The 15,662-nt window shown below is 38.9% G+C and overlaps 1 protein-coding gene across 4 annotated transcripts in view; it reads right to left on the reverse strand.

Moving 5' to 3' along the window:
- The window catches only part of bbs9 (Bardet-Biedl syndrome 9), a 546,582-nt gene that overhangs the window by 244,206 nt on the left and 286,714 nt on the right, over nt 1–15,662 (reverse strand). For all 4 annotated transcript variants that reach the window (XM_072571014.1, XM_072571013.1, XM_072571017.1 and 1 more), the window contains one exon: nt 7,280–7,462. In XM_072571014.1, the coding sequence (XP_072427115.1) occupies nt 7,280–7,462 (183 nt within the window). The remainder of the gene's footprint in view (nt 1–7,279; nt 7,463–15,662) is intronic.

Raw genomic sequence — 15,662 nt, forward strand, 5'->3', positions numbered from 1 at the left:
TGTGGCAAGCTATTAGGAAGGCAAATGATACATCAGCCTTCACTGCAAGAGGATTGGAGTTCAGAAATAGGAATGTTGAACTGCAGTTCTACAGGGCCTTGGTTAGACCACCTCTGGAGTATGCATGTCGTTTTGGTACCCCTATCAAAGAAGATATACTTGCCATTGAGGGAGTGCAACAGAAGTTCACTAGGCTGATACCAGGGATGACTGTGGTATGAGAAGAGATCAGTTTGACCTGGGCCTGTATTTAAAAGAGTTAGAAGGATGAAAGGGGATTGGATCTGTGGCTATGAGGAAAGGCTAAAAAGACTAGGATTGGTTTCACTGGAACGGTGATGGCTGAGAGGAGACTGATAGAGATCTACAAAATTATGAGAGGAATAGATAGAGTATATAGTCAAAGGCTTTTTTCCAGAGTTAAAGTTTCAATTACAAGGGGGCACTGGTTCAAGGTTAGAAGAGGAAGTTTAAAGGAGATATGTGAAAGTGTGAGGAGTTTGGAATGCATTGCCAAAAGAGGGAATGGAAGCAGGCATGTTGGCGACATTTAAGGGACATCTGGATGGTTACATGAATAGGGAGGAAATAGAGGGATACGGACCAAATAAGGGTAGAAGGTTTGTTTTTTGGTTTAGTTAGGGCATGATGATCGGCACAGGCTTGGAGGGCTGAGGGGCCTATTCCTATACTATACTTCGCTTTTGTTCTTATGATTGAGATATATAAAAGTCTAACAAGGCTGAACAGACTGGATGCAGAGAGGATGTTTTTCCTTGTTGGGGAGTCTAGAACCAGGGACACAATCTCAGAGTAGACCATTTAGGACCAAGATTAAACATTTCTTCACTCAAAGGGTAATGAATTGGTGGAACGTTTTGCCACTAAAAGCTGTGGAGGCCAAGTCACTGAAAATATACTAGAAACAGATAGATACATTTTAGGTTTTAAAGGCATCAAAGGGGTATAGGGAGAAAAGGAAGATATGGTATACAGGAGTTGCCATGATCATACTGACTAGTGGAGCAGGATTGAAGGGTGAAATAGTCTACTCCTGCTCACAATTTCTAAATTTCTATTAATTGTCAAATAATTGCCAAATCCTGATTGTGGCTTTTGCTCAATTCAGTGATGTTCCAGAACGGAGGGCATGCTTTGAGATCATCCATTAAGACTCAATTTGATAACTCTAATAGCTTAATAAATCAAGGACTTAATTCCTCATTTCATTAGTGTAAACAGTTTTACCAATATAGAGAATTTTAATAATAATACATACTGAAGTTTGAACAACTTCCTTCCACATCAATTTCCTTCATGCAGCAATGGGAGCAGGAGTAGTCAGCCCGGGGTGGTCGGAGGCAAGGGCAGGAGCTCAGGGCAGCCAGCAGCGAGAGAATGCAGGCAAACCAGGGCAGCGGTGGTACCGAAACAGGCTGGAAGGGCACGGTCGAGTCCGAAGCAAGGGAGATTGAGCCCTTGTCAGGAGTGTGAGCCCAGCATGGCCATGCATTTACGGACCGTGGTCTTGAACTGTTAACTGTATCTCTTTGTTTTTATACTCTTTAATAAGGAGGACTGTAATATTTAACTTCTTAACTTTGTTTTCCTTATTTTTCTGCTTTGTAACTAAGATTCGGTACCCAGGTACCTTTATACCTAAGATGGTGCCGTAAGTGGCAACTTATAAACTTGTTACTGTGCTCATGTGAGCACGTGACAATAAACCAAATTTAATATTCCCTGTGTCTAGTGATTACCAAGTCAAAACAGTGAATGAAATACATCTTAAATAGGTGCATTGTATCAAACTTTAAAGAAAAAGGGAATTACTGTTGTGAGGAAGGGTCACCGGACCTGAAATGTTAACTCTGATTTCTCTTCATAGATGCTGCCAGACATGTTAAACCTTTTCAGCAATTTCTGTTTTTGTTTCTGATTTACAGCATCTGCAGTTCTTTCAGTTTTTATTAACCATCAAGAATAGTCCGTTTATTGTAATGCAATGGATTATACAGTATTCAGATGCAAATGGCAAACAGGCTACAATTGTCCATATAATTCTTAATAATGATAGTGACTAAGTCACATCATCTCTGTCACATTCACAGATTATCTGCACTGAGACAAACATCAGTTAAAGCTGGCTACATATATAAAGTTGATGGCAGTGGGCTTTCAGTAGGGAATCCACCGTAAGAGGGAAATTAAATCCAACCAGAAAAGCAAATAAACAATCTGCCAAGTAAGGGAAAGAACGATTCACACTGGGGATTACAGCATCTTAACATTTCAGAAAGGGATAAAAAAATTCATAAATGAAGACAAATGGTTGAATGGCTTACAGTCAGAGAAAGATCCATTATTTTTCAGCCCTCTTGTTTGACTGATAGAGAATTTTAACAATAGTACATACACATACTCACTTTTGTTTGTGGTTCTAAACTGAACATGTCTCCTGAAAGTCTGCATAAAGAACACAAACAGAGAAGACCATTCCTTCTCAAGTCTCTGGCATTGAGCCTGTTCTCCTAAGACTGTGTGAAGTTGTTTGTCCATCAGATTAACATTATCAAACTTTTAAAATGACAGGCACACCAGTGAGACAATGTCTCGTTATTATTGACCGTACTTGTCTGTACCAAAGAGATATATTAAGGCTGTCAAAGAATGTTTAAAGCCTGAAGGATATTTCAATGTTGATTAGTAAGAAGAATTGCTTCTTTATTTTGAGTTGTATACAGCAGCAGGTAATCTTTTTAAAGGTAACACATTTTAATTGCAAACAAAATTTATATCTTTTCTCTCACGAGAGCTCCAAAGAATGTTTGTATCAGGTTGTCTATTAGCTCCTCATTAATTATTGGCAGCCACTAACAATTTTCTTTTCAATGCTGTCAGGATAATTTTCACGGACCAATTACATTTGGATTCCCTTTAAGGAATATTTCCTCAGCCTGATAAAACTGAATCTCCTTTAAGCAGGTAGTCTCTCATTTTCTCGATGGGAACAGGTCTAATTCCAAGTGATCAGAAATCCTTTACAACAAACTCTTCACAATCAATGAATTATTTCAAAATGTCATTGGTGCAACGTAATGGAACATGACTGCCAGATTTAAGCAAATCTGTTGCTATTGGTTGAGGGATGATCCTGAGGTAAATCTTTACTCATCCTCAGATATACCACAGAATCTTTAACAACCACTAGAATAGACAGGCAGGATTCATTTGAAAAATGCCTTATCTTGCAATGTTTTCTTAAATTTAAAAAGAAGTGGTGAAGGCTGGAGGCCAAATTGGTTATGGTGAATTGGGAAACTATAGTATAGGATTTGACAGTAGTCAGACAATAGCTGATATTTAAACAAGTATTACATGGCTTTATATCTGAAGGATTGGAGTAAAAGAACACAGGCTTTACTTGGACTTCATGGATTAAGTTATTAGGAGGGATTATGCAAAATATGCCTGTCTTTTCTAAAGAGTTAGAAGGTCAAGGGTGATCTGATACAATTCTCCAAGATATTAACAGGAAAAGTTTAAAATCACGCAACACCAGGTTATATTCCAACAGGTTTAATTGGAAGCACTAGCTTTCAGAGTGCTGCTCCTTCACCAGGTGGCACAACCTGTTAGATTATAACATGGTGTTGCGTGATTTTTAACTTTGTATACTCCAATCCAACACCGGCATCTCCAAATTTTAACAGGAAAAGACAGTTTAAACTATTTCCATTGGTTGGAGATTCTAGAATTGGGGACAAAATCTGAAAATTGGGGCAGACTATTCAAGAGATATTTGGAAGCATTTCTAAATGCAAAGTTTAGTAGGGGTTTGGAACTCACTTCTACAATTGGCAGTTGATGCTAGATCGGTTATTTATTTTAAATCTTGAATTAGATAATCTTTTGTTAAATAAGGGTATTAAGGAATAAAGGCCAAAGGCAGGTATATGGAGGTTAGGCCACAGATCATCCATGATCTCACTGAATGCCAGAACAGATTCAAAAGACTAAATAGCCTCTTGTTCCTATGTGGTCTACAATAATTACTATAGTACAGATTCCTCTAAGACACAGAAAACCCATTATGAAAGGTGAATTAACTATAACTAACAAAGGAAAACCAGACGGCTTATTTGGTACCTGAAAAAGTGAAAAAGCCTGAGGACTGGGAGCAACTTAGAATCTTAAAACTTAGAAGATTCAGCAAGTGAGAAGCATAAAGGAGGAATTTAAAATCTCCTTTAAGTATATGAAAAGGAAAAGATTGGCAAGGACAGGTATAGATCCATAATGAGCACAGACAGGAAAATTTACAGTAGAGGATAGGAATATTACAGAAAATCAAAACAATTTCTATTGAACAAAAACTAGTCATCTCAAATTGCTAATTTGCAATAAGTCAAGAAGTGGCTGTCTCCACTAACAGGATGCAGTCATCAACTGGAGGCTATCAATATCTGCTGCATTTCTATTGTAACTCCCTAGCCAGACAGAGTCTACCTGCCAGGTCGAGAAGCAGGACTGACTGTTTCAGCCTCACCTTCAGGTGGAAATTCTCCACAGGTTGGAGTCATTTTTGGGCAAAGAATCATGGTGTAGGAGTTAGATGTCAATATCTCACTTGCAGGGATTCCCCATGATAGTATTCTAAGCTCAAAAATCTTCAGATGTTTCATCAATGCCCTACTCTCCAACATAAGGCCAGAAGCTGAGATATTTGTTAATGATTGTGGAATTGTCAGTCCTGCTCACAACTCAGTTGATACTGAAGCATTTGGATTGCATGCAACAAGACCTTGACCATGTCGATCTGATCTGATAAGTAATACTCGTGCCACACAAATTCCAGAAAATGACCACCACAGAAGAGAAAATCTAATCATCTCCCAAAGACATTGCCATTACTGAAAGCCACAGCATCAAAGCCCTGAGAGTTACCATTGACAAAAGGGTTCAGAAAAGATTTACAAGGATGTTGCCAGGGTTAGAGGGTTTGAGCTATAGGGAGACGCCGAACAGGCTGGGGGTATTTTCCCTGGAGCATTGGAGGCTGAAGTGTGACCTTATAGAGGTTTATAAAATCATGAGGGACTTGGATAGAGTAAATAGACCAGGTCTTTTTTCCAGGATGCAGGAATGCAAAACTAGAGGGCATAGATTTAAGGTGAGAGGGGGAAAATGTAAAAGGAACCTACGGGGTAACCTTTTCACACAGAGGGTGGTGTGTGTATGGAATGAACTGTCAAAGGAAGTGGTGAGCACTGGTACAATTACAACATTTAAAAGGTATCTGGATGGGTATATGAATAGGAAGGGTTTACAGAAATTTGGGCTAAATGCTGGCAAATGAGACTAGATTTATTTAGGATATCTTGTCAGCATGGATGAGTTGGATCAAAACGTCTGGTTCTCTGCTGTCCACCTCTATGACAAAAATGTTATTTGGACCAGTCGTATAAATATTGTGGTTACAAGATCAGGCTGGGAATTCTGCAGTGACTAATTCACATTTTCACCACCCAAAGCTGGCCTGCCATCTAGAATGCAGGAGTGTAATGAAAAACTCTTCACTTGCCTGGATGAGTGCAGTTACAAACAACACTTAAAGAGCTCAACACTAAGACAAAGCAAGCAGCTTTAAGAGTACTCCATTCATCAGATTAAACATTCACTCTGTCTATGATTGGAACACAGTAGCAGCAGTTTTTACCAGCAACCAAACCAATAATCTCTATCACTTACAAGTACAAGAGCAGCTGATGCATCAGAGCACCACAATGTGAAAGGTCCTCTCCATGCATTGCACCACTTTGATATGGCATATGAGTTCAAAACTCAGGGCTTCCTCCCAAACAGCTGTATGAGTATAACTATTCCAAAAGGACTGCAGAAATTAAAAAACACAGCTCAGTACTCTCTTCTCAACGGCAAATGATAATGGGTAATAAACACTGAAACAAACATTCAAAAGTGTGGGAGCTCTGTGACAGAGAGTTTCGTGAACATGTCAATAATCTTGTACATGATTTTCCTCGCTGTTTTCATAAACCTGATAGGATCCAAACGTCCACCTGTTTAAATGAGTAATATCCAATAAAACCTAAGAGAATCAAAATAGAACTGAAGTGAAAGCTCAATCATGACCCTATTGAATTGTGAATAGGGGCCATACAGCAAGATCCTATTTCTTATGAATTTCAAATAAAAGCAATTAACAGAAAATTTAACAACTCCACGGCAATGTCAGCCAAGTAACTTGTATATTAATGTCACCATGAACACTTTCAACAATCACAACTGTGTAATCCACATACCAGCCATCTGGACTGGGTATAACATAAGTTAGCTTTGCCTCAGTGTGGCATGCTTTAATACTGTAGCAGATTTTAAATTAAATAACTAACAGTAAAAATAGAAGCATATTTTCCATTTGAAACTAGTTATCTAATGTAGGTATTAATTCAACATATTTGCTAATGGAGAACATGAGTAGCTTGCTATATGTAATCAATTAGACAACTGCCACAGAATATGATCTTGTTTCACTGTGAAATAAACGACATAGCATTTTATGTTGGACTGCAGTTCTTCTTGGAAAGCGGATGAGTTCTGAGGACAAAACAGTACCACTGATTCTGGAAAGAGGTGGCAAACCTTTGACTTTGCATTTTGGATGAGTTTTGGTCATAAAACAGATTGTCAGAAAAAAAGCATTTGATATGCATGAACTGGGTTGAATGTTATTGGAATAGGATCAACTGAGACATCAAATATTACGCAGGATGCTGCAGCTTAGAGTTTTTCTCTTTACGGACAGCAAGATTGCAGTGCGGGGAAGATTCTACACTTTTATTGAATTACCTTTGGGTAATCAGGGAACATTTATTGAGAATTTTCTCTCAAGAGTATAAAGTAATATCTTGTTAAGATATACATTATTTGTGAAGGAAAGTACTTCATAGACCATATCTTGAACTATTTATTGGTTTATCTTCTTGCGGAGAAATGTACTTAAGGTGATGCTAATATCAATTCTATTTAACCTACATGCACTTCTCAGTTAAACATGACATGACAACAATAATTTCTGTCAATGGTAAATTTAAAGTCAAGAATCTCTGTTTAAGAAAAGCTATTCTTAGAAATAGTGCAGCAGCAAAAACTCAGTGCGATTTGGAGAGCATCTGCAGCATCAATCTGTTCAATATATCTCAAGAATGAACATCTCTGTAGAGAAACCATATATTTTACAACCTTACATGGTACTTACTAATTCCTGACTATCTTGCATCAGTGGTAAAAATGTAGCCTTCAGTATGGTCATCTCATCAGGGCTCAAATTTTGCCACAGGCCAATCAATTGGACGAATAAATGGGTGCCACTTTTCAACCTGGTGAAAACTTGGTACAAGTTGGCCTGATTCTCTTCTGCAGCATCTGCTAGAGCTGCAAGCTGAAACAAACACAACAGTAATTATGCCATTGTTTATCAATTATCAAACACAACATTTTCAAAAGGAGCCCTTTGAAAAAAATGTTTGTCACGAGGGTCCTATTAAAAATACTTGCAACATTACATGGTAAAGGGAAAGGAAATTAAACTTGTATCAATGCCATTTAAAATAATGCATGACAACATTATACTGGTTATAAAAGACTCCTTGAATGAACACGCATTAACATTTATAATATTATTCATGATACAAGTGCAAAATTGCCAATCTGGAACATGTCAACAGTTCTTTCACAGTTGGGATCTTTTAGCTAATTCCCTAAACTGTGTTCATAAGAAATCTTCTCATCACCTCTCCTCACCTACCTGTTTATTGTTTGCCTCTGCTTGGCTTTTAGTAGGTCCATTCCTATCTAAGGACCTCTGTAGCTGCTTAGTTTTAAAATCAGGTCATTATAGTATGTACCTCTTGGGTTGCTGTTTATGGCAAAGGATTCAACATGGCAGATACTGTCAGCCCTTTCTTAAGAGTGACTAAGGATGGGCAATAAATAGTGGACTTGAAGGCGATGCTCACATCCTATGAATGAACAAAAACAAAAGCCATGCCATCAGCAACATTAAAGAATGCAGGAGTTCTACGCAGCTGATCTTGTGAACATGTCAATATTATCACAGATTGTGAGCTTGTTTCTATCAGTCTGACTTTTGTTGGATATTGCTCATTTGAACAAATAGATTGTTGTACTCTATGGACCAAGGAATACAGGAATTGCGCAGGAAGTGGAGTTGAAGATGAAGCATGATCCTAAATACCTGTTGAAATATACTGAACCTATTAAACAGTGAATGCTGTCACCTCGATCCACCACATTATGGTTCAACACATGTCACTGAATTTTGAAGCCATTTCTTTACACAGCAGTTAAGCAGTAAACTCTCTACTTAACGAACAATGAAAGGTATGCAATGAAGCTAGATCAGTAGCCCAAGTTGCAACATAGCAAAATTTATGAAACTGAACTCAGCACCAAACAATTAAGTGTGAAAGCTGCTGCTTTTGTTGTAGAAGCCCACAGTTTACAAATGCCCTTCAGGTTAGATAAGGGAAGGGAACATATCACTCTATATAGCTTGGCCCATATGTAACTCCAGCCCCACATTATCTTGGCTGACTCTCTGATGGCAGTGTTGTTCATATTCCAAAATCAGATTTTCTGCAATAGATAGGTAGATGTTTCACATCAAATTTCTGGAGCTAAACATCTTACATATCAGTGCCAATCATCGTGGACTATAAATTACTGTAATTCAAATCTGCCTTGACTCACTATACACACCAAACATATATGTAACAGGAGAAGTGGCAGATGGAGTTTAATTCAGATAAATGCGAGGTGCTGCATTTTGGGAAAGCAAATCTTAGCAGGACATACACAATTAATGGTAAGGTCCTAGGGAGTGTTGCTGAACAAAGAGACCTTGGTGTGCAGGTTCATAGCTCCTTGAAAGTGGAGTCGCAGGTAGATAGGATAGCGATCAAGGCGTTTGGTATGCTTTCCTTTGTTGGTCAGAGTATTGAGTACAGGAGTTGGAAGGTCATGTTGCGGCTGTACAGATAATTGGTTAGACCACTGTTGGAACATTGCATGCAATTCTGGTCTCCTTCCTATAGGAAAGATGTTGTAAAACTTAAAATGGTTCAAAAAAGATTTACAAGGATGTTGCCAGGGTTGGAGGATCTGAGCTGCAGGGAGAGGCTGAACAGGCTGGTGCTATTTCCCTGGAGCGTCGGAAGCTGAGGGGTGACCTTATAGAGGTTTACAAAATTATGAGGGGCATGGACAGGATAAATAGACAAAGTCTTTTCCCTGGGATCAGGGAGTCCAGAACTAGAAGGCATAGGTTTAGGGTGAGAGGGGAAAGATATAAAAGAGACCTAAGGGGCAACTTTTTCAAGCAGAGGGTGGTACGGGTATGGAATGAGCTGCCAGAGGGTGTGATGGAGGCTGGTACAATTGTAACATTTAAGAGGCATTTGGATGGGTATATGAATAAGAAGGGTTTGGAGGGATATGGACCGGGTGCTGGCAGGTGGGACTAGATTGGGTTGGGATATCTGGTCGGCATGGACAGGTTGGACCAAAGGGTCTGTTTCCATGCTGTACATCTCTATGACTTTATGACCTGGTACAAGGACTTTGCTAGATAATATTTATCAATATTTGGTTCAGACTTCCAACCAGTACCGGGGAAAGGGACAATTATCAATGCTCAAAGAAGAGACAGCAAATACTGAAATCAATAAGATACAATAATTTACAAGTACAATGCCAAAGGAAGACATAACTAAAAATCATCTGGACACTAGTTGCAAGACTGACTAAAGAAATTGGTTGCATGGTCTTTGGTGGTTTCTAGATTCTTACCATACTAATGAAACTATAAAGCACACCAGAAAATTGTTTAGATGTTTATCTGAATAGGATCCCAATGCTAATACCAAGATTAAAATGAGATAAGCTAAATAAAATTATGAGCACACAATTGTATCCAGCATCACAATCAAAGGTAAAGTCAAAAATCACACAACTTTGTCCACATAAATCCAACACTGGCACTGTGCATCACAATCAAAGTTAATCTAATGTTCTTAATTAAGCCTGCATGGATGGACACAGAGATGATTTATGAGGTCATTGTTATGAAATTTGGCAATGGCCACCAGTAGAAAATCTGTAACTTGAGTCGGTTGTGGAAATGTGAAATACCAACCAGCTAATCCGGAAATTGTATGCAAGCCTAAGAACCTAATCTTGTTTGAGATCAGCCATGATTGTATAAATTGCCTACTTTTGCTCCTCAGACTTACATTCTTACGTTCTCCTTCCGTGCTTCACAAAGCTAATAGCTGAGCTGATCTATATGACTATTGTAATCATGTAGGATTCCCTATACTGTAAACATGAGGTATAATGCTATTGTCTTCAGGATCCTGGAGGACTTTTCTCCTGAAATGTAGCAAAGTTTCCCATCTGCAAAGTTTTGCACTTATGATGAGTCAAGGCAATATCTCTTGATTGTTCCATCAAACATGTCACCATGTTTCCTGGTAATAAGGCAAAGAAACCCTTCTCAGGTGCTTGTTCTGGTGGACCTTAGGGTGTGATGAGGCACACATCTGTAGCTCATGGTTGGTGTAAGTTGAGAGGTCAGCAGTCAGGGGCTGAATTAGAAGGTCCAACCTTGGGGAGTGTTTGAGGCCTTCAATGTTACTTCTCTTGAGGTAATTATTCTGTTATTCTGTTTGGAGGCCAAGCTGAAAGAGACAGCATACTGAATTAAGATGGTGCAAAATCCAGCACTTACTTATCATGGCACAGGTGACGCAAACAACTCTGTTGTCCTTTGCTTGATTGATGACATATGTTTAGATTATGGACCTTATCATGAGATTTTGTGCTTGTATTCCCTAGTTCATCCTCGCCTATCACACCTTTCCAGAATCCATCCCGGTACTGGCGCTGAAATCCTTAAGGAGAATCAATATCTCACCTGCTATAGCATTGGTTAGGGTTTACTGAGGGTCAATGCAGAACCACTGTTTGATTTCATCCGTTGCTGCAAGAATATGATCATAATGTGTTAATAACATCCATGTGCCAAGCCTAACAAGCATGAGATGTTTGTCACCAATTTGCCAGAAAAACTTATTGCTGACTTCTTCACCAAAGCATGTGAGAAAATAAGCCTTTCTGTAAATTCCAGGATACCCATGATCTTTTTCCAACTGACTCCTACAGTAAAACAGCTCCCCAATCAATTGAGATTAATGGCAAGATCCTGCAAAATGTAGACTATTTTCCATATTCAATTACTTCCCCTCAATGAAGCCAGATATAGATGTTGAAATTCATCAATGATTACAATGTTCCAGCTCAGCCTTCAACTCATTGAGGAAAAGACTATTTGAGGGACAGGATCTCAAACCTGAGTCAAGCATTACTGGGCAGCAGTGATCTCTGCACAATAAAATGCTCCACAGACTTGGACAACCCAGAGCAGGCACCTCAATGTGCTGAAGAAAAATCATCATAATGACTTTGCAAGATCTTCAAAAGCCAGGGTACCCAACAGTGATGTCATCTGCTAAGCCAAATTATACAGCTTCAAGATGAATGGGACATACCATTCACATTCTTGAAGTCAGACTCCTGAAAGCAACAGGTCTATCTGGAATTTAGTCATGGCAGGAGACTTCCAGAAGGGCAGCAGAAAATACTTGAGGATATTGCCAAAACATCTCTGAAAAGATCAAACATTTCTGTGACTTATATGATTTTCTGCCCTGCGACCAACCAAAATGGGGAAAGTTAACTGGAAAAGTTTATCAAGCAAATCAGAAGATGTGAATCAATGCTGGATTGCATACTTGGATACAGAGCTCGTGGACACTCTGGCAATAACCTTCCTGAATCCTATGTTCTGGAAAGCTAGAGGATGGAAAACTGTCAATGTATGACACTTACTCAAAAAAGGAAATGGACAAAAGGTAGCTGCAGGCTAGTTAGTCAAGTGATAAGAATGACTCAATGAGTCTACAGAGAGTTAGACAACTTCAAAAAGACAGATAATGTAAAACAGGTTAAGTGACTGGAGTAAAACTTAACCTGTTTTAAGTTATCTATCTGTTTTAAGTTGTCTAACTCTCTGTTGACTCATTGAGTCACCCTTATCACTCGACTGAACTAACTAGCCTGCAGCTACATTTTTTTTTTGTCCATTTCCCTTTTCCCATAACTAACTGAGCTAACACTTGTGTGGAAAACAAAGGAAAGTGACTAACTAAGTTACAGCGATCCCAGCCAGTTAGGGCGCCAGTCTGCCACAGTCTGACAATGAGCCTGTCTTGCTGTGTGAATCAATGAGGACTCAATCCTCCAAGAAGGTGTTCAGTCTGTTCAGTAACACACCAGGTTTTCATCACACTCAATTCCAGTACAGCCACTAATGGACTGATGATTCCAACTTGTAAAGAATCCCATCTTAAAGCAGCAAACTGGCAACCGTCGGCTCAACATCTCAATTCAAAATGGCTTTTTTAATCAGTGGCTAATAAATTGCATTATCTTTCTTGGCATCCTGCCATGGGATATGGACATGGAACTGTTTGTCTTTTTCAAACAAACAAGAAAATCCGAACAGAAAAAGTAATGGAGACCATTGATAATTTTTCAGTTATTGACGCTTTGAATAGTGTTCTTAAATAGGTTGCATAAGAAAAAACTCAGGAAACCAGATGTAGTCTTTGGATCTACCACCGAGGTGTCGATTTTTTCTTTTCTGCCATTATTTTAGAAGGATGTTGAATAAACTTGTTGATGTTGACTTTATGTGGGACTGGCAAGAAATGTAATAATCTACCTGACATGCTATCCTTTCATATAAATGTAGCTGATACACTAATATTAGAAATTGTGTATCTTCACTTGAGTTCTGCTTATCCATTAAATATTTCCTGAGCTGCTTTATCTATCATAGAGAAGAAATCCTTTCTTTATAGATGTGGAATTATCATGTGTGATTATGTATGTTAACTGGGTCTAGAACTGTCAAGATTGGACTATGACGGCACTTTGCGTATCTCACGGAAAAAACACTTTTTAATGTATTTATATATGTGTGACAATAAATCTGAAAGACTACAGAAAGCTGCAGCACAAGGGTCCTCATGTATGAATCACAAAAAAAGCATACAAGTTCAGTGGGTAATAGGGAAGACAAATGGAATGTTGGCCTTGATTTCAAAGGGATGGAGTATAAAAATATAAAACAATACAAGACACCACTTGATCACACCTGGAATACTGTGAACAAATGTGAATCTGTTGTCTAAGAAAAGCTACATTGGCATTGGAGGCAGTCCTGAAAAGGATCACAGGATTGATCCTGGCTTTAAAGGCATTTTCTTATGAGGACATATTGAGTAGGATGGGAATGCACTCATTGAAGTTTAGAAGAATGAGAGGTGATCTTATTGAAACATATAAGATTCTTAAGGTACTCAGTAGGGTATATGTGGAAAGGGTGCTTCCTCTTATGGGATCTAGGATCAGAGGGCATAATCTCTGAGTAAGAAGTCATCCATTTGGCACAAAGATGAAGAGGAGTTTCTTCATTGAGAGGGTAGTGAATCGGTGGTATTCTTTACTGCCATAGGATGTAGAGGCTGTGTTGTTGTAGCATATATAAGGCTCAGATAGACAGAATTTTAATCAATAAGCAAATCAAGGGATATAGGGAAAAGGCAGGAAAGTGGAATTGAAAATGTTGTCAGATAAAGGGCGGCACGGTGGCACAGTGGTTAGCACTGCTGCCTCACAGCGCCAGAGACCCGGGTTCAATTCCTGCCTCAGGCGACTGACTCTGTGGAGTTTGCACATTCTCCCTGTGTCTGCGTGGGTTTCCTCCGGGTGCTCTGGTTTCCTCCCACAGTCCAAAGATGTGCAGGTCAGGTGAATTGGCCATGCTAAATTGCCCGTAGTGTTAGGTAAGGGGTAAATGTAGGGGTATGGGTGGGTTGCGCTTCGGCGGGTCGGTGTGGACTTGTTGGGCCGAAGGGCCTGTTTCCACACTGTAATCTAATCTAATCTAATCTAAACTATTATCTCATTGAATGGCACAGCAGACTTCAATGGCACAGCAAATGATCAACTTCTGCTCTCAAGTCATATAGTTCTCATAGCCTTACAAGAACAAGTGGAGGCAAAGTTGAGGTATTAAAGAGAGCTCACAAAACCACCAAACAACACCGACACTTCAAGTACCACCTGCCCTGCATGGGGGAGGGACTGCCTAAGATGTATTGAGACACAGCAGGTTGCACCAACATGCTAAGTCATAATGACTGTCCTAATTATAGTTTCAGAACATAAGCAGGACAGAGATTCACTCACTTCACGGAATTAAAAAAGCCCTTTATTTCTAAACTGACATAGAAAAATACATACGAGCCCACCCACAAAATGATCTGAGTCAGTTTGAAATTACTGATAAGCCACCAGGATTTTACAACCTGCATAACATTATTGAAAATACATAATAACAGGTAGGGGAAGTCAAAGACCAAATACAATCCCCCTATTTAGATAACAAGCTCACATCAGTTGAGCTTTTCTCTTGTTTTTTTTAAAGCACCTACTGATCTCATTACCACCGTGTAAATCTCTTTGACTCACCTATTGTTCAGTATGTACTTTATAGCCTAAACTTCTGTACCAAAAATATTAGGAGGGTCAAACTGAGTGCAAAGCCCCCCTCTGCAGAATCATGGCGTGCATTGTCTCCAAGACTTGTATTGTTCTCCAAAATTAGGAATCAGTTACACAGGCATTGAAGGAGTTTTACAGACATTTTAGCTGTTTGCCTAACTATTGGATCTTTATTCCATGAGCTCTATGAAAAAGGCTATTTTTGGTTTAAATAAAGTGAAACACATTTGTAAATCCTGGCATTAAACTGATGAAACTGTAGAATTATCAAACTAAATCAAGTGCAGGTAAGAAACTTATGATACACCTTCATTAGATATTGGATACGAAGGAAATTATACGCTCATGCTTTCAGGATTTCGGCTTAACTCCAAGATTGAGTTGTCAATGGGAATGATGACCGGTGCCAGGTTAGCCTCATACACAGATCAAAGTCCACAATAGCAATGAAGTCAAACATTGTATGCAAAAGGTAATGAATGCTTTGAAAAAATATTCAATCTTTGCCAGCAGAATTCTGGTCCTGTGAGAAAACAACTTTTACAGAGAGATGGGAAAATGAACCTTAACTAAACATCTTTTACTTCAACATTTCTTTTTGTTATTCTTGATTAGTACCATTTGACAAGTATAAATAAAACTTTACAAAGTTTCCCCTCACATGGTTTACTAACAGATATTACTTTGTCCTGTGGTAATTGGAAGATAAAGGCAGTGGGTATGAGGTATGTGATAATATTTGTATCCCCTAAGGGAATACACTTAGGCATCTTGGGCGCAATAGGAGGTTAGTGCTCACAATTATGGAAAATACAAGTGAAAAGTGCCATTACTGTTATGATTGATTTTTGTATCAGTAAAGTAACTCTCACTTGCTATTCATTTCTGTTTCCTTGACTGTCAGGATCACCAATAATTATAGTTCTCTA

The sequence above is a fragment of the Chiloscyllium punctatum genome, chromosome 5 (genome assembly GCF_047496795.1).
Source record: "Chiloscyllium punctatum isolate Juve2018m chromosome 5, sChiPun1.3, whole genome shotgun sequence".
In the NCBI taxonomy this organism is placed as follows: Eukaryota; Metazoa; Chordata; class Chondrichthyes; order Orectolobiformes; family Hemiscylliidae; genus Chiloscyllium; species Chiloscyllium punctatum.